Here is a 19,139-nt window from a genome sequence, read left to right as displayed (position 1 = left end):
AGCAGAAGGATCCGACCTAACGAGGTGCGTGTGCACGTGCGTGCCGCCGCCGGCCTGGAAATGTTCCGTTTATGAAATGAGCCAAACTTGAGCCTTTAGCTACGGTGGTGTTGTTCTCGCATAAAAAGGCAGCGGTGTTCCTATTCCGGGTGATGCACGCCACCTCATCGCGGGGACGGAGAGTAGCCGCTTCTTCCCATCGCACCTGTCAGCTGCTGCCAACGCCACTTAATTAGCACGTACGCTTGGCCGTCATTATACGTTTTCCGCTCTGTGATTATCACATGACTGTTGCTAAATTGGGTAGCTTGCTTATGTTAGCATGTTTCTTTATCGTGCTGCTTGATCCCGACACTTGGTTGGATGACTTTGTTGCAAGGTGTTCGCATGACGTAGCGTCGCTTGCTAAACTAGCACCAAATTAATGACCAAGGTTAATCTTAATTAGTTTTCAGGGTGGTTCTGTTTGTTTTGATTAGTTTTAGTTCAACTCATTCACCCACAGACATTTTCAGTGAAGCAACCCCTTTTGGTCCCGGCTGTTAAACTGGATTTCGCAAGGCCCACAGAATATTGTGTCAGATTGCTATAAAAACATGGAACCTACCAAAAGAAAGATTAGCATCTCTTCTTTCATCAGGAAAAAAAAAATATATATATATGTACCCATTTCCATTTTGCAGCAATTAGTATTAGAATACAGTTAAGTTTCATTAATATTCATTCACATTCACAAAAAGAGATTATTGCAACATGATCCTGGCTGATCTCTTATACTCTGCTGCCACCAGCTGGTCGTTTTTTGGAATAACTACCATTGCTTTCAGCCACCTCTTGCTACCTCAAAGCCTTCTGTATGCTCTTGCATAAAAAACAAAACAAAACAACAAAACATAAATACACGTTTTTGGGTTTGAATGAGTTAATAGTTTTAGTATTGGTTCTTTTCTTTTTTCTTTTTTTTTTAAATATGTTTTGCTTGTTCACAATATTCAAAAAGCAGCATGGGAGCGATGTCATTCGAATGTGCTTTTCTATTGGCCGCTGCTAGATGACCTCACTTCTGTGTGACACACTTTGAAACGTCTTTATTCCGGTTTATATCAAAATAAATCTACTAAAAATCACATTTGAAAATCATCCCCAATGGCTCATGCATTTTACCAAAGTTGAAAATGAAGGACATTTTTGCTATCATTAGTTAGTTTTAGTTAGATTTGTAAACATAAAATGTAGGTTCAGTTAGTTTTCGTTTTTTTCAAAAAGCATTTTCCTTTTTATTTTATTTTGTTAATGAAAATGTTTTTTGAATTTTATTTTTAGTTGTTTCCGTTAGTTTTAGTTAACTAAAATAACCTTGGTTAGAAGCGAAAATTTTCAAATCCAACCAGAGCTCTTTTGCTCCCATCAATCCGATATTGGGTGCTGGTTTGCATTCTCCTTAGTCTGTTTTTGTCAAGTAAATTTCTCCTTGACGAAAATGCGACTTGCACGCCGTAATCAACTGAATTCTTTGGTCAAACCTGATGATTAAAAATGAATCCGCTTCAGTGAATGCTTTTGATTCATAGTTTGTTACAGCGCAAGGCAAGCTAGCAGACGCGACGGCTCCGTTGGCGAGGAGCTTCTATTGATTTTGCCCGACACGCGCAAGATTATTTTTGAATGGTTACACAATGTGGAAACTAGAGCGAGTCATAATGACCCGGTTCCCATTTTTGTTTTATGTTGTTTCCCCCCCCCGCTGCTCCTCAATGAAGGCCTCGTTTTCACGGCAGCGTTTTGGCTTTGTTTTTTGTTTTTTTTCCCCTCTAAGCGCTAAAGTTAGCTTTCGCGTGGTTGTCGGCATCCACTCGCACTCGACTCGGGGGCGTGAGAGGATGCTGCTTTATGATGGAGGCGTTGTTTTCTTTTTTTTCTTTTTTTTTGTTTGTCCTTCTGTTGTCAATGAAGACTGCAGCACACACACACACACACACACACACAGTCAGACAATGGAACTATAGACCTGTTTCCATGACTTCCTCCTCCACCCAACCAAAAAGAACCATTCATCCCCCGCCTTGATCACGTGACCTGGCCTGACACGCACACACGATTCGAGGGATCCTGTGAACTTTTTACGGGCGGCGCATCCCTCGACGCATGGCCTCCATCTTTGTTGTTTTGATGATGAGTGCAAGTTGTGTGTGCGTGTGCGTGTTGGGGCGAGGTCAATGTGAGGGGAGGTGGGAGGTATATGAAGTCTAAAGAATGGCGGGGGGTGCTACCGGGTGCTTCCCCATATTTAGATTCTTCACCACTACCAGAATGTCACATCATTGACCTTTTATATAGGTTTATGTATTTTTCCCCCTTGTATTTATTTTTACAAGTAGTAACAAAATGCACAAAAATTACTTATTTAATTAGCAAAATATTATTATTATTTTTTTTTTTTCCTGTTTTCTCAATAGCATTTTTTTTGTGTGTGAATGTTTCATAGACAGGCAACAGGCCGTTCTCTTAATTCATAATTCATAAGCTTTGATTCTGCTGCTCCTCATGACACATTGTCGCCTGCCAGACGGCACGGGCAGGACTTGATCGACACCCCCCAGCGCCCACCACTTTCACCACCGCCCTCGCATTACAAGTACGTACGTATGACTCCGCTAGGGAACCAAGAATAACCCGAAAATGACAAGTCTTGTCAAAACACCACGCTGGCTCACGAGTGCCTCTTGAGGAGCAAAGTGGCATTACAGGGGAGCCTTGACTCCTTTGTTGTTACTCCCACAAGAGCCCACCACCGCCTCGTCTCTTATGTCATATATTTATAGTGGCCTAAGGGGAGCACCTTAACAGAGGAGGCTCTGAGTAATTAATGGGGTCGCAACCCCGGCAAGGCAAGGATGTCATCAGCTCTGTCACCCGTCGCTTAATGGCCGCTTCTCACTCGCAATTATCGACTCCTTTTTATTTGGTCAAAGATCAAATTAGGTCACGTCGGTGGGTAATGTAGGCTAATGTTTGTAAAAAAAACGTGGTGTTCCAGATCAATAGGTGAGAGCGCGAGGGTACATTTCAATGACACGTCGGCTATTTGGTTATTTGGTGTAGGGCTGTGCAATTAAGCGAAATTCAATTCCAATTTCAATGATTACACGCCACAATGACAAAATCAGCATCATCGTTAAAAAAAAGATTAATACTAATTTTTGAGTTTTTTAAATGTATACATTTACATACATTTGAACGAGAAATTCTTAAGCGGAAAAGAGAAGCTCAGATATGGATGGGGATGACGTTGCGCAAGACGGTCCACGAGGAATTTTTGTAACGTCTTTGCGTTTGTGAATATTGAATTAAGCGCTTGGTTTCGCATCATAACAAAGCAATTAGCTTCATTAGCGAGCAATTAGCTGCAGTGAAGTGTCAGAAAGCAACTCAACCATAATTGTGAATTATCATATATTTCAATGATGTTTACTTATCATCAATTTATCTTCTGGAAGTCTACTGTGCAAAGTCAGTCTTTATGTATTTTTTTTTTTAAATAATAGTCTAGTTACCTTGATTTAGTTTTGATTACATGGATGACAGAAAATCTAAACAAAAACCTTGTTATAGCAAGCACATGGCTAATTATTATGTTATTGTGATTTTTATTCTCCATACTTTTTTTGCCATGTAACAACTCCCACATAATGCTTCCGATTTAAATTGTTTAAATTTGAACTTGCTTCAAAAATTCACGTCTCCCGGGGTATATATCGTCTGATTCGACATTACTTACAGTATTCGCACAATTTAACGTTAAATGCCAACTTTTCCCCATTCATTTTCAATGGGATCGGCATTGAACTTTTTCCAATTTTCACTTTCCATGCCCACTTCCATATTTATCATCATTACCAGGTATCTGATACTGCTCGGGGGCACAGTTGCTAAAGTGCATTGTCCATTAACCAGGAGGTCATCATTTCATAATTTATCTTTCAATTTACTTCATAAGCATTCCACATTCCTTCAAATCTTAGCATTCAGCTTTCAGCATTCCCATGCAATTTCGCCAGTAATTGCACTTAGTCAAGTATTTTTTTATAGTATTGTGACAGCAAGTTAGGCTAACGATATTGTCGCCGTTATGTGCACTGTAAGCCGTAAAGCAGCACAGAAATTGTTTTGAATGTTTTCGGAAGAATTTTTGAGCTTTTTTTTTTTTTTTTTTTTTCCAGTAACTCTCACTTGTTTGCATGTTTTGACCTCGGCAGAGGCGCAGAAGCTTGCACCATCAGAGGCTCGCGTTAGCCTCCAGGCTAACACCACAAACAAATCCTTCCCAAAACCTTCCAGCGTAAACACCTAATTGTTACATTGTTTTCCTGTTTTTTGCACCGCGGCTGACCTTGAGGGCGACATGTTGTTTTTAAACGTGAACAGAAAGGAGAATGGGGGGGGGGCACAGAAACGTGTGTCATGATCACCTTATGTAACACACCTGAAGCGATACTGTCATTACATTTGTCAACATAGTCGTTAGGAATATACCACGAGCAGCCTTGTTTTGAATTTAGCAGAAATTTGCACCCAAAAAAATAAAAATAAAAAAGTAAAGTAAGCACTTGAGGGAGAAAATGACTAATTTGCCCTCCTTGATGACACTGGGTGGGTTTTTACAAGATTAAAAAAAACGTAATTTTCCAAGTATTTAATTTTGGAAAAAAGTCGCAATTTCGCTAGTTAAGTCTTTACCTGAAAGACTTCATTCATCTGAAACAAATTATTGATTTTAAAAGAAAAATAATCACTCGAATTGTTTGTTTCATGAGAATGTTTTTTTTTTATTTTTAAAAGAAAAAAAGTGTTTTAAAAGATACAATTTTCAGTCAGTTTTGCAAGAAAATGTTTTACAATTTAAAAAAATCTTAATTCTCCAAGTATTTAATTTTGAAAAAAGTTGCAATTTCGCTCGTAAGTCTTTACCTGAAAGACTTCATTCATGTAAAACAATTCTTGAATTTAAAAGAAAAAAAAAATCACTCGAATTGTTCAAGTTTCAGGAGGAAAAAAAACAAACATTTAAAGTAAAAAAGTGTTTTAAAAGTACCTGAAAGACTTCATTCGTGTGAAACAAATTATTGATTTAAAAAAAAAAATCACTTGAATTGTTCAATTGTGAAGTCATTTAACAAAAAACGAGGACGCTGCAATTTTCCAATTAAGTGTCCAAAATCCACAACTAATAAAGGCCTTCGATGCAGCTTGATTCATATGTAACTATGCTTTGATGCTTTGTTGACAGAGAAGTGAAGGCCTCATGATTTTGATGGTTTTTGTGTTTGTGAGGCTGTTGAGCTCATGCGGGGTGGAGCAGACACTTTTTTTGTTTTTGTTTTGTTTTGTTTTTTGTTTTTTTCCCAAGCCCATGATGTTGCGATGGCGTTTATTCTGAAATGGTCCTCAGTTCCTTCACTGCAGCCACGGCGGCCGCCAACATATTTGCTCACTGAGCTCAATGAATGGGTCCTTAATTGACATTTTTTATTTTTTATTTTTTGGAACAACGTCACGCTTTCTCCTTCTCTTGCTGGCCCGCGCTGCAGACTCGTTTCCTCTTTTCTTAACATAACGCCTACTTCCCCCCTCGTGCTCCTCTGCCGCCTTTTTGCTAACATGTTCACGCCAAAAGATTCATGCACACAAAATTTCTTTCTTTTTTTTTTTTTTTTTTTTTTTTTTAATCGGACGACAGCTTTAGCAGATTGGAAACAGAACAGACACGAGACAAGTGAGGTGAGTCCACCTGCTGTCTGACTTTGGCAAGAAAAAAAGGCAAGATTTGAAAATAATAGTGCGGAAAAAAAAATCATAATTTATTATTACATTTTGCATGAATTGTTAAAATATATTTAAAAAATAATAATTTTAGGTGGGGGGGCGGGGGCTATTAGATTTTTTTGATGAAAATATGCTGTGATTTTTATCAGAAAGTCCAAAAATTTAAAAGGAAAAAAAAAAAATCTTGATTTTTATAAGATCACAATTTATGAAAAAATTTTAGATTTACAAGTCAGAATTTTATGAAAAAGATGTATATGAAAGCAGAATAAATGTAAGTGAATTTTTAAATTCACAAGTGGAAAATGTTCTTTGTGGCCAAGTCTTGTAAATCTTGTGTTGTCTCGTTCCGACTTCTTGTTCCCGGCGGCCAGCTGGAACGCTCGCCGGGCCGGCTGCATTTGGTATCGTGTTTTTGCGGTTTGGAGGCTCTCGCAAGCTTCCCCCCGTTTGTGTGTTTTGTCGACAGGATATCCTGCTTGCAGCATTGTAGCGAGGCCCTTGTGACACCATCACGCCCCGTTTACAAAATCACACTTACATGTATTCTGTTTTGACTATTCTGACAACTGCTTCACACCTGCGTTGCGTTGCTCTTTGACCAACTGTAACGTGCTGAAAAGGTGTTGAAGCATTCCCACATATATTATGATTTTTATTCTCCCTACTTTTTTTTGCCGCGTAACAACTCCCACATAATACTTCCAATTTACACTGTTCAAATTTCAACTAGCTTCAAAAATTCACGCCTCCTGGGGTATACATCGTTTGGTTCCACATTGCTTACAGTATTTGCACAATTTAACGTTTAATATCAACTTTTTCCCCATTCATTTTCAATGGGACAAACATGAAACTTTTTTTAAGTATCACTTTCCACGCCCACTTTCGTACATATAACTTACCATCATTACCAGGTGTCTGATACTGCTCGGTGGCATAGTTGCTAAAGAGCATTGTCCAGTAACCAGAAGGTCATCATTTCATAATTGATCTCTCAATTTGCTTTCAGCATTCCCACGCAATTTCTCCAGAAATTGCGCTTAGTCTAGTTCATATGTAGCGTTGTTTTATTTGCATAATCCACCACGAATTTGTGGTTCAACTCTTTAACCGCCAAAAATGTTTGATACAGATTACTAAAATCACGACGCATGCTGCCATAAACGTCAATTGACATCAATGACTTTTATATATATATATATATATATATATATATATATATATATATATCGCAGAACCTGAATTTCAAATGGATTTTTTTTTCTCGAAAATATTTTTTTATGAGATGAAATGGAATTTTACAGGAAACAATACTTTCCCAAACGTGCACACTCCTGTGATGAAGATTGACGTGTTGTCATAAAAATTGTTTCAACCACGCCAATGTGAGCGAAAGTCACGCCACTTTGATGATCAAACTTGATTGTTTCTTTTTTTTTATTTTTTTTTTTTTTTTTCCCTTTTGTGTTTTTGGGTGCATTGTTGGTCCGCTTGACAATATTTCTTTCTTTGCCTTTTGTCTTGCTTCCTTTTCATGCCTCTCAGCCTTTTGTCCCGCTCCTTTTCCTGGGGCTGAAGGACGGGACGAGTTTTTTTTTTTTTTTTTTCTCTCTCTCTTGCTCTCTTTTCTCCATTTGGAAAGCTTTTCCTCTGTACTTTTGCACGTTCGATGCACACGCCTGTGCTGGAGGGGGTAACTTGAGTGTCTTGTTGTGGACAAAGTGCGAAAGCGGACGCACGGGCAGTTTTGAGCAGTTTGTAAGTTGTAGAGTCTTTTGGCTGCCGCGGCTTTTCAAAGTTGCACATGAAGAGCGGGCAGGAGGGCAGGTAGGCCTTCCTTCTTTTTTTTCTTTCGTTTTTTTAATATTTCTATTTTTGATATATTATTATTTTTTTTATTATTTGGATATTATGTATATGTGTGTGTGTGTGTGTGTGTGTGTGTGTGTGTGTATATATATATATATATATATATATATATATATATATATATATATTTATTTATTTTATTTATTTTTTTACATTAGTACTATACTATGAATCTTACCTGACAAGAAAGTATGATTTTATGATGCAACATGAAAACTCAAATAAAATAAAAATATTTCTAAAATAAAACTATTTATTTTCCTTATTTGGATTAAAAAAAAATCTAATTTAGTCATCTAAATTTTGCATGAAAAAGTTAACATTTCATGAAAAAAGGCGTAATTTTTGCTAGATTAGTGTCAATTTTATGAGACCTGAGTTTCTCAAGGAAACAAATGGCAAACAAAAAAAGCCATCTTCATGCTATTAGTGTTTTCAGTGAAATAGTTTATGCAAGAGAAGTCATATTTGTTTGTGATAATACGAAGGAAACATAAACAAAATTGTACTATAGCTTTTTTTTGAAAAGAAAATCATTTTACAAGACTAAATTTGAGATTTTTCTGATTTAGTTTTTTTTCTTGGAGGGTCTGGTTTTCTGTGTGTTAATAACCCCACTAACTAACAATGATTTCGATTTGAGTGCGTCTCAAGTTGCAAGCGTTGGAGGTCGGGAGGTGAAACGCTCACGCTTGACGAACGACGGCGCCGTCTCCAATTTCTGTTTTTGATTTGAACGTGCGCCGGCAACCTGAGACCGGCACGCTTTGTTGTTGTGACCTCTCAGTGTGATCACATGACCGCTCTCAAGTCACCCCTTCCAGGATTTGCACCTTCGGCTATCTGGTACACTTAGCATTAGCGTTAGCGTTGGCGTAGTCAGTTCTTTGGCCAGACGGATTATTACCTCCCGTTTGGTTTCAAAGTAGGGATGCATGATAATATCAGTGGCTGATAATTAGAGGTACACCGATAGGTTGGCCAGCCGACTTTTCGGGCCTGATTTCCTTAATTTTGCATGATCGGCGATCAGCCGATTCCTTAGAAATCCACCGAACTTTTCCACCAATCTCAGGTCTGAAAAAGTCAGCCATTGTCCTCTTCAGCTGAGATCACGAAAAGGATTTTTATTTTTATTTGAGAGAACTACTGCATGTGCAGTTAAAACAACCCATTTGTATTATTTTGCCGATGTTGTTCAATGTTTTCCAATAAAACAAGATTGGAACACTGAAGGTATACGCTGCTTGTAATGCAAAAAAATTGGTATCGGCAAAAATTGGGATTGGCAGTCTTTTTAAAAGATCGGGGATTGGCCGGAAAATTGTTATCGATAATTATCAGCAATTATTGACCAATTTAACATCATACAGATAAACCAGTTAATAAAGAAATCCGCCAATAATTACCGGTATCAACCAATTTGATGTCAAACCGATAAACCGGATAATAAAAATCTGTCGATAATTATCGTCAATTATTGACCAATTTGACGTCATACAGATAAACCGGATAATAAAGAAATCCGCCAATAATTATTGTCAATTATCGACCAATTTGACATCATACAGATAAACTGGAAAATAAAGAAATCCGGCAATAATTATCGGCAATTATCAACCAATTTGACGTCATACAAATAAACCGGATAATAAAGAAATCCGCCAATAATTATTGTCAATTGTCGACCAATTTGACATCATACAGATAAACCGCAGTTACTTGTTGTCTTTGAAGCAGAAATATCAATAAAATTCAACTTTATGGTTAAACTTCAAGTAGGACTCGAAAGTATATTTGTATTGAAGTTAATTTTGCAAACAACTATCGACTTATCAGTTATCGATTATCGTCCCTTTCTAAATGATTGGTTTATCGGTATCGTTTGAAAATAGCATTATCGTGCATCCCTAGTTTTGAAGGCAAATGCTTGGTGCTGCTTGAGGAAAAGATGACGAATGAAGAGAAAGAGGAAGGAAGTTGCTTCATATCCTCAACGTACACTCAACAGTTTGTGCGAGATGAATGGATTGGCCACTGAGGTCACGCCCTCATTCTTTTTTTTTTCCGTGGGGTGGAGGGCATCAAGTCGAACCGGGGTTGGTCAATGAATGCAAATGTGAATGATGAGGGCGGGGAGGGGAGTGAGTCACTTTTATTTTGTGGTGGGGGGGGGGGGGTGACAAAGCCTCGGAAAGAAAGATGCATGGTCGCTATTGATGCAGCCGCTGCCATGGCGACCGCTGGCAGGAAGAAAGCTGCTGTGGATTATTATGGGCTGACTCACTCTTAACGCTTGGGTTGGAAGATCACGCCACGCCGGTTGCAAGGAGGTCTACTGAGACAGGCTTGCGAGTAAGAGTGTGACGATATATCGATATTGCGATACATTGCAATACTTTGTCTCCCGATAGATTATCGATACGCCTGCGCAAGTATCGTGATATTTGTAGTTCATATACAGCCACTATAACGGCTCCATTGTTCATGATTTATTGAGCAGTTACTTGGCGGGCCACTAGGGGGAGCGCCTCATAAGAGTGGTGGGGAAATGGACGCAAGTCTTCAGGCAAAGACTCGTCAGTTTAGTTGTTTTTATTATTTATCTTTTATTATTATTATTGTATATATATATATATATATATATATATATATATATATATATATATATATATATATATATATATATAGAATGTATTATATATTTATTTAGATTTTTTTATGATAATGAATTGTTTTTTTACTTTTATTTTAAATGTTATATGTATTGCTATTTACTTATTTATTTCATTATTATTTTTATTATTTTATTTATATATATATATACATTATATTTATAATGTATTATATATTTATTTATATTTTTATGATAATGAATTATTTTTTTAATTATTATTTTTTATTTGATATTTATTTCATCATTTTATTTATTGTATTTATATTTTTACATATATTATATTTATAGTGTATTATATATTATATTTATATTATTTTATTATAAGATTATGAATTTTTTATTTTATTTTTTTATTATTTTGTATTATTTAGTGATATTTATTTATAATATTATTGTGATTATTTCATGATGGGACAAACATCTCGATTCTCGCGGTATCGTCATATCGTGAGATAATAGCTATGGTGAACCTTGTATTGCATATCGTCTCATATCGTGAGGTTCCCACCCCTCGTCGGAAGTGACTCAGGTGCGTTTGCTGTGTTTGCAGGTGCGGATGATCCGTCCCGTAGCTTGAGCCACAAGAGGTGCGATAGCTCCCGGGCCGGCCGCCATGCCGCCGCCCGCCGACACCGTCAAGGTGGCCATCGAGTGGCCGGGCGCCTTCCCCAAGCTCATGGAGATCGACCAGGTAACGCGCACCCACGCGCGCACTTCCAAACGGCTGATCAGAAGACGCCGTTTCGTTATCGTGTGCGCCCCATGAGTCACGCATGCGCCGCCGCTCGTGAAAGTTTGCCGTCGCCACGGCAACGGGCGCCAGGCCTCAGCGCGCCAACATCTGCAGAGGTTGGCGTCCTCGTGCCTCCGAGGCGTTGCGACGCGGCTGCGCTGCGGCGTGCTCTTCCTCCTCCTCCTCCTCTTCCTCACACAGCTGCTGCCCCTCCTCCTCTTCCTCCTTTGTCGCCTCTTGTCGATGTCAACACGCACGCGCAGCGCCTCCACCTCATCACCACCTTCCTCATCCCTCGTCATCCGCACGCAAACGGCCCGTGGCGGCGTGAGTCACGCCATGCGAGACCCCTCATCAAAACAACCCTTTGTTTGTGTGTAGTACACACAATTTCTCAGTGTCTTTCTGCGGTGGTAAAAATGTGTGTATCGAATCCTTCCCCCTGGGAAAAGAGTGGGTGTCCCAAACACCCACATGGCATGTGGATGGTATAAAGTTTGTGTGTACAACTATTTCGCTGTGAAAAAAATCCCACATCTATATTTGCTTTTTCAACCACCATTGCAATATTGACGAAAAACATTTTAAATGTTTTTTTATTTTTTATTTTTTTTTTATTTGGGACATTAAATTTGGGGAAAAAATGCAAAAAAAAAAATCTGTTTTGGAAAAAAAAAATATTTAAAAAATCAATTTAGAAAAAAAAAATCGGAATTCGCGCGTTATTTTTTTTCAATTTTGAAAAAAATATTTTTTGGGGGGAAAAATGTTTAAAAATTAAATTGTGAAAAAAATCTTTTTTTTTTTTTTTAATGTGGGATATTAAATTCTGGGAAAATTTTGAATTAAGAAAAATAATTCAGGTTTGTCAAAAAGAAAATTTTTTTATATTTATAAGTTCAATTTTGATAAAATAAATGGAATTCATTTCTTGACTAACCATCTTTTTGTTTTTACTTTTTTTATTCTCACAGAAAAAGCCGCTCTCCGCCATCATTAAAGAAGTGTGCGAGGGGTAAGTCGACAAAAAGTCACCAATTTTGCCCCCGGTCAAATATATATTATATTTTCCCACATGAATAAATGAAATGTTTTTGTTGCAGTTGGTCTCTGGGGAATCATGAAAATTTTGCACTGCAGATCGCCGACGCCACAAATTTCTACATCACAGAAAAGGTTTGTCACATATATTTAAAAAACAAAACAAAAACATACTTGCATGATGTCATCTCAAAAATGTTTTTTGATTGTTCGTCAGAATCGCAACGACATCAAGAACGGCTCCATCCTGCGCTTGACCACCTCTTCTGTAAGTGGCGCTGTGCTTCTGCATGATCCCGTCATAACCAAAAAGTTACGCGGAGCAACAGTGTTGTTGGAATGATACGATGGGCGCAGCGGTGCCGCTAGTTGCGTGTCGTGCAGTCGACAGTAGGAATGTAACGATAACGGCAATATCGTGATATAAAAACTCCCACGATATATCGTCGTCGTCGTCATGTCACGATATTAAATGTGGCACATCTGTAAAAAAAAAAAAAAGAAGTCAGTTTGATTTCCATTCGTGCAGTTCTAGCACCCTCTGGTGGCTAGTTTTTTGTTTATTTTTTATTTTTAGTGCAGTTTAATTTTCATATAAAATGTTTTGGCCCTTCTATATTTTAAAATCTACACTAATGGTCAGATGAAGGGGAACAAAATGTGCTTGTGAACTCAATGTGTGCGTGCATGAGCAAGTAAGTGCCTCATATTTTTTATATATAATATTTAGATTTATTTTTATTTAATATTTTTAATTGCTATTATATATTTATTTATATTTAATACTTTTAATTGCTGTAATGTACAAAAGCTTTTTTTTGTATGAGCTCATATTTTTTATCTATTTAAATTTAGATTTGTTTCTATTTAATATTTTTAATTGCTATTATACATATATATATATATATACACACATATATATAAAAAATATTTAATATTTTTAATTGCTGTAATGTACAAAAGCACAATATTGTCTTTTTCTATGAGCTCTTTTTTTTTTTTTTTTTTTAAACATTGTGACCTTTTTTGTATCGCCAACCTCCCCACAATATCGTGCCAATTATCATATCGCGGTAATATCGTATGGTGATGTTTGGATATCATTACAACCCCCGTCGACGGTGGGAAAAGTGATCAAAAATGTGCGTTTCTTTCTTTTTCCCCGTCCATCAGTACCAAACGGCGCTGCAGCTGCACGAGCGCATCCAGTCGTCCAGCATGGACGCCAAGCTGGAGGCCCTGAAGGACCTGGCCAGCGCCTCGCGCGACCTCACCTTCGCCTTGGACTTCATCAACATGGACGGCATCTCGCTGCTCACGCAGATGGTAGAGAGCGGCACCGAGTAAGTTTGATTAAAAAAAAAATTAATTAATTTAAAAAAAAGTATCGAGCCGCCGATCTTGCAGGGGGAAACGGGACCGGGCTCTGTCGCAAAATGTAATTGCATGGAGGTGCCACAAGATGGCGGCAAAGCACTTGAAACAGAAAGGATGGTAATGAAGTCGTTCTTCATATAGAATATATCGTTGCTGCTATGTGAAAAACACATCACCATGTTTTTTTCATTTATTTTTATTTTTTTTATGTTTTTGGGATGTCTGCGTTCAGTTTCATCCCAAAACATCAAACATTTTAAAAAATGGGGTGAAGAATGGACCTTTGAAGTGTTGTTAAATAGTAAATAGTTTTTCTGCAGTTTGTGTCCAAATATGAATTCCATCAATGGTATTGAATGATGCCAACTCCATTTCATGCTTAAATGGGGTCCGTGCTTGTGTCCCAATACTTTTGCCCTACCTGACGGCTGTCTCGACTGAAGGTTAAAAAAGGTCACGGCACTTTTTCCTGAGCTGGACTTCTTTTTTTTTTTTCCATCCGTGATGGGGAGTGTTTGTGTGCGTGCGTGCAAAGTTACACGTGAACATACACACACACCCACACACACTGGGCATTTTATTTTATTTTATTTTTTTTTTTTTGTCAACTTGTGTGTGAAATAAAGTTTTGCATGGTGAAACGGAGCCGTTTATGCTCATCACACTTCTCGTGCTGTGCATTGCACAAGTGAAAGGCAGATGGCGCCCTCTACTGCAACAAGCAAGCAGCTGATTGTTGTTTGTTTTTAATTGGTCACCAGATTGTTCAAAGCATCATCATGTAATTGTAGAAATCGATTGCATTTTTTATTTTTTTTTACAAATATTTCTACTTAAAAAAACAACTTCAGAACGGACTTTAGAATTAACACATTTATAGTTGCAGCAAATTTGTTTTTGTTTATAGAATTAATTTTTTGCTTGTTTTATTTACTTTCTGTATGTGATCAATATGTATTTTTTAAATTAAAAGATTCCTTATTTTTTGTTTTATTCATAGTGTATTTATTTTCTGTTAAATGTATTGTTATATATGTTTTTTCTTTTTCTTTTTGCATTTTTTATTTTATTTTAATTTACTCTAACTTTTTTTTACTCATTTTATTTCTTCATTCACTTATGTTTTATGTTATTTTTTATTAACTTATTTTTTTTACCTAATCTAACTGGCCTTTTTTCTATTTAATTTCTATTTTGATTTTATTGTTTTTTTCTCATTTACTTACTATGTACTTGTTTTTTTTTGTTTTTTTGTTTGCTTATTTTTGCTTTGTACTTGGTTTTTCTATTTGTTTTATTTCCTAAACCTTTTGTTTTATTTGTACTTTTTTTTATACTTTAGAATTGACTTTAGAATTGACACATTTATAGTATCAGCAAATTTGTTTTTGTTTATATAATTTTTTTTGCTTATTTTATTTACTTTCTGTATATGATCAATATGTGTATCTTTTTTAAATTAAAAGATTCCTTATTTTTTGTTTTATTAATAGTGTATTTATTTTCTGTTAAATTTGTTTATTTCGTTTTTTTTTTTTACATTTTTTATCATTTGAATTAATTTACTTATGTAAATTGTTTTTTTACTCTTTTTATTTCTTCATTCACTTATGTTGTATTGTTATATATTTTTTTTATTAATTTCTATTTTGATTACATTTTTTTTATTTATCATTAGTAGTTTTTATTCTATTTTCAATGTTTTTTTTTTTTTTAATTTTAGTTTGCTTATTTTTGCTTTGTACCTATTTTTCTATTTTTTTTTATTTCCTGAACTCCTTTTTGTTTTATTTGTACTTTTTTTTTTTGCATGTATACAGCATATTTAGGCTGTTATTCTATTTTATTTATTTTTTGTCCATGCCATTTCATTTGATGAATTGTTTTTGTTTTTCTTTGGTGTCATTTGACCGCAAAGTTTGTGAAATGTTTGCAGGCGTTATCAGAAACTGCAGAAGATTATGAAACCCTGGTAAGACCCCGCCCCCAAAAGACCCCCGGGCCCCGCCCACGCAGTTCTGTGCTCTTCTGCTTCTCACATGCTGCCAATCGAGTGCGCATGATTGCGAGCGGCGGCCCCAATGCCTTCTGGGAAATCGCAAACTCATTCGAGGCTTCCGTTTTTGTGTTGCATGTCTTCTTTTTTTTCTTTCTTCTTCTTCTTTTTTTTCAGGTCATTCTTTTACTAGTTCCCAATTAACAGCATGTTTTTATTGATCATCAATTCATGGCGGTTGAGGGTGACGGTGGGGTTCACTTTGTCATCAATTTGACAATATTTTGCCTCTTTCTGTCATCATGGACACATTTTTCATCTTTCCGTTACTTCTTCATCACAATTTCAACAATTTAATAATTTTCACCAAACGCTGCTGGTGCCATTAAAATAAATAAATAATAATAATAATTTTATATGATTTTGTATTTACTAACAGCCTTGATCTCTTGAAAGACTTATTTAAATATAAAGCTGTCAATGATTACGGGGTTAAAAGAATACTAACACTCATTAAATGATTCTACAAAGCAAGAATGTGATGACCGTCTGTCCGAATGAAGCGTGAAGCGAAATGAAAAAAACGGAAGTGTGGAATGACTTTTGGGGACATCTCTTCCTGTTTGTTTCCTCCTCCTTTTTTTTTTTTTTTTTGCATGACTCGGCGTTTGACAACTCCGCTTTTGCCCGCCTCGCTCCCGCTTTTCCGTCGTCTCTTCTCCAACTAAAGTTCGGAGCTTTTGCTGCTGCTGCTTCTTCTTCTTCCTCGTCCGCCGCCGCTACCAGAACATCAAACGCGTGACTCAAAAACGTTCCCTCTGTGTGCACTGCAGTTTTGGCGACCTGCTCTCGTTCACGCTGACGGCCTTCGTGGAGCTGATGGACCACGGGATCGTCTCCTGGGACACCTTTTCCGTGGCCTTCATCAAGAAGGTCGGCATCAGCGCGGCCCGCGACTCGAAAACAAACGAGGTTCGGCGAGCTTCACGGAACGTGTAAGACGCTCGTCTCTGTTTTGTTTTTTAAACGTTAACAGATCGCTGGCTACGTCAACAAGGCGGCCATGGACACGGCCGTGCTGCAGCGCTCACTGGCCATCCTGGAGTCCATGGTGCTCAACAGTCAGGACCTCTACCACAAGGTGGCGCAGGAGATCACCATCGGACAGCTCATACCGCACTTGCAGGGGTGAGCGAGTACAAAAAAATTAAGAGAAAATGAAATGTTTAGACGGGGGGAACAAAAACATATTTTGAGGTGCGTCGAGTTTTTTTTTTTTTTTTTTTTTTTTTTTTTAAACCAAAATTGTAATGTTCTCCAAATAGTCATAAGGAAAATAAATAATACATCAATTTTAGTGTTTTTAAAAGTCAAATTTCTTTTTTGTTGAAATAATTGGTGCAATTTCTATGGGAATCAAAAACAAAATTGTAATCGTGATTAAAAAATATATAGTATATTTCAAGTGAAAAACATTAACCTGTAAAAAAAAATTAATAAATCAGAAAAAAAAGTTAATTTCAACATGAAAACAGAATTTTGCAAAAAGTTATTACAAAAAATAACATTCACATTATCTAACTTTTTTTTTTTTTCCCCTCCAATTTACTGCAAATTTTAGTTATTGCTGTGTGTCGCTGTATCGAACCCTGCTATTGTGGGGGATAGAGACAGACCTGGCCAGCCTGTGAAAATAATATAAAATATAATAAAATGATTATTATATAATTTTTTTTTTTTTTTCTTCCCTCAAACCTTTTTTTTTTTTTTTTCAAAAAACACTGAACATTTATTTTACATTTTAAAGAAATTCTGGAAAAACATAGACAAAAATTGATGTAAAAAAAAAAATATATATATCATCATGACTATATACTATAAATATATCATGACATAAAAATTGTAATTTCCAAGGAAATACACATATATATCCATACATATACAGTTGAAAGCCCTACAATTGTCAGGGGGATTGAGACGGAACCCTGCCACGAATAGCTTTTGCAAATAATTACGACTATATCCGAAATTTATACAAATATACGTTCGCATTCACTTGAGGTTTCACTTGGTTTTGTTTATTTTTTTCACTCACCCCCCCCCCAACATAATTTTTGCGTCCTAATTGTGAACTTTTTGTCATTGCAGGACGGATCAGGACATCCAGACGTACACCATCGCCGTCATTAACGCGCTCTTCCTCAAAGCTCCCGAGGAAAGGAGACAAGTAAGCAAACTTGACTTGACTCTTCCTCCCCCCTCGCCCCCTTTTCGCCTGCACTTCCAAACTTCCTCCTTGCATCAGCGCCCGTCCAGCTGGCTGTGTCCTTTAATAATGGATGACGACCCCGCCCCCCACCTCCTCCCATCCACACATGCTGGAATGCCGCATTGCAATGACATCACACAAAAAATTATTTTTTGCAGTAATCCTGCACCCAAGCTTTCCTCCTTCTTTTCTTTCGTTTTTTTTTTTTTTTATTCGTCTTCATCTTTGCCGCCGTCACTCTCGCTCACCTTGTGGTGTTTTGTCTTTTTTTCTGACTTTGTGTTTCCTCGCCGCACACGACAACAACAACAACAACGCGCTAGTTCGATGAGCACATTGTGGACATCCTAAATTGTCCCCTGACAGTAAGTGCACCAATTAGATGTCAAATATTTGTTTGAATTGGGTTGGCAGTCAATGAGTTAAGTTTTTTTTTTTTTTTTTTTTAAATGAACAAATGCTCTTACTGTGCCAGACTAAAAAGAGAAGAAATATATCCTGATATGGACCCATACACCCACCATTTTGTCTTTCCTTTATTGCCATTCATTGTCATTGTGCCCACATATGTTATTGTGATTTTTATTCGCCACACTTTTTTTTTTTGCCGCGTAACAACTCCCACATAATACTTCAAATTTACACTGTTCAAATTTCAACTAGCTTCAAAAATTCTCACCACCCGGGCGGGGTATATATCGTCTGATTCCACATTAATTACAGTATTTGCTAAATGTAAGGTTAAATATCAACTTTTCCCCGTTTATTTTCAATGGGACAGTCATTGAACTTTTTCTATTACTTTCCACACCCACTTCCGTACATTTAACTTACCATCATTACCAGCTGTCTGATACTGCTTGGTGGCACAGTTGTCAAAGTGCATTGTCCAGTAATCAGAAGGTCATCATTTCATAATTTATCTCTAGCATTCAGCTATTAGCATTCAGCTTTCAGCATTCCCACGCAATTTCTCCTGAAATTGCACTTAGTCTAGTTTTTATCATGCTGATGTGTCATTTCATTTTGTTTTCATTTTTGTTTGATTATGACTTAGGGATGTAACGATAACGGCGGTATTGTGATATCTCGATATTAAAACTGCCACAATATATGTATGTTAGATTTTTCATTGCTGTATTGTACAAAAGCACAATATTTTTCGTGATGTTTGGACATCGTTCCATCCCTAATTAGCACCTCTTTGTGTTTTTTGTAGGAGATGGCGCACATCTTGGCCCAGAAGCAACTGCGCTCCATTATCCTCAGCGTAAGACCCCAACCTGGCACGCACCGACTTATTTTTTATTTTATTTTTTTTGTGTTTCATTTCGGCTGATGTATTTTTTGC

At 36.9% G+C, this 19,139-nt stretch overlaps 1 protein-coding gene across 2 annotated transcripts in view; it reads left to right on the top strand.

Annotated features, from left to right (window-relative positions):
• Nucleotides 1-19,139, top strand: part of elmo1 (engulfment and cell motility 1 (ced-12 homolog, C. elegans)) — a 48,609-nt gene that overhangs the window by 15,848 nt on the left and 13,622 nt on the right. The window contains exons 3-13 of one of the 2 annotated variants that reach the window (XM_077506886.1): nt 10,923-11,063; nt 12,080-12,120; nt 12,209-12,281; nt 12,364-12,414; nt 13,320-13,489; nt 15,460-15,495; nt 16,353-16,452; nt 16,556-16,707; nt 17,668-17,746; nt 18,112-18,153; nt 19,008-19,058. In XM_077506886.1, coding sequence (XP_077363012.1) covers nt 10,986-11,063; nt 12,080-12,120; nt 12,209-12,281; nt 12,364-12,414; nt 13,320-13,489; nt 15,460-15,495; nt 16,353-16,452; nt 16,556-16,707; nt 17,668-17,746; nt 18,112-18,153; nt 19,008-19,058 — 873 coding nt within the window. In that variant the 5' untranslated portion in view covers nt 10,923-10,985. The remainder of the gene's footprint in view (nt 1-10,922; nt 11,064-12,079; nt 12,121-12,208; nt 12,282-12,363; nt 12,415-13,319; nt 13,490-15,459; nt 15,496-16,352; nt 16,453-16,555; nt 16,708-17,667; nt 17,747-18,111; nt 18,154-19,007; nt 19,059-19,139) is intronic. The other variant, XM_077506887.1, reaches the window with a different exon arrangement.

The sequence above is a fragment of the Festucalex cinctus genome, chromosome 19 (genome assembly GCF_051991245.1).
Source record: "Festucalex cinctus isolate MCC-2025b chromosome 19, RoL_Fcin_1.0, whole genome shotgun sequence".
Taxonomy (NCBI): Eukaryota; Metazoa; Chordata; class Actinopteri; order Syngnathiformes; family Syngnathidae; genus Festucalex; species Festucalex cinctus.
This window is presented reverse-complemented; position numbering and strand designations above follow the sequence as displayed.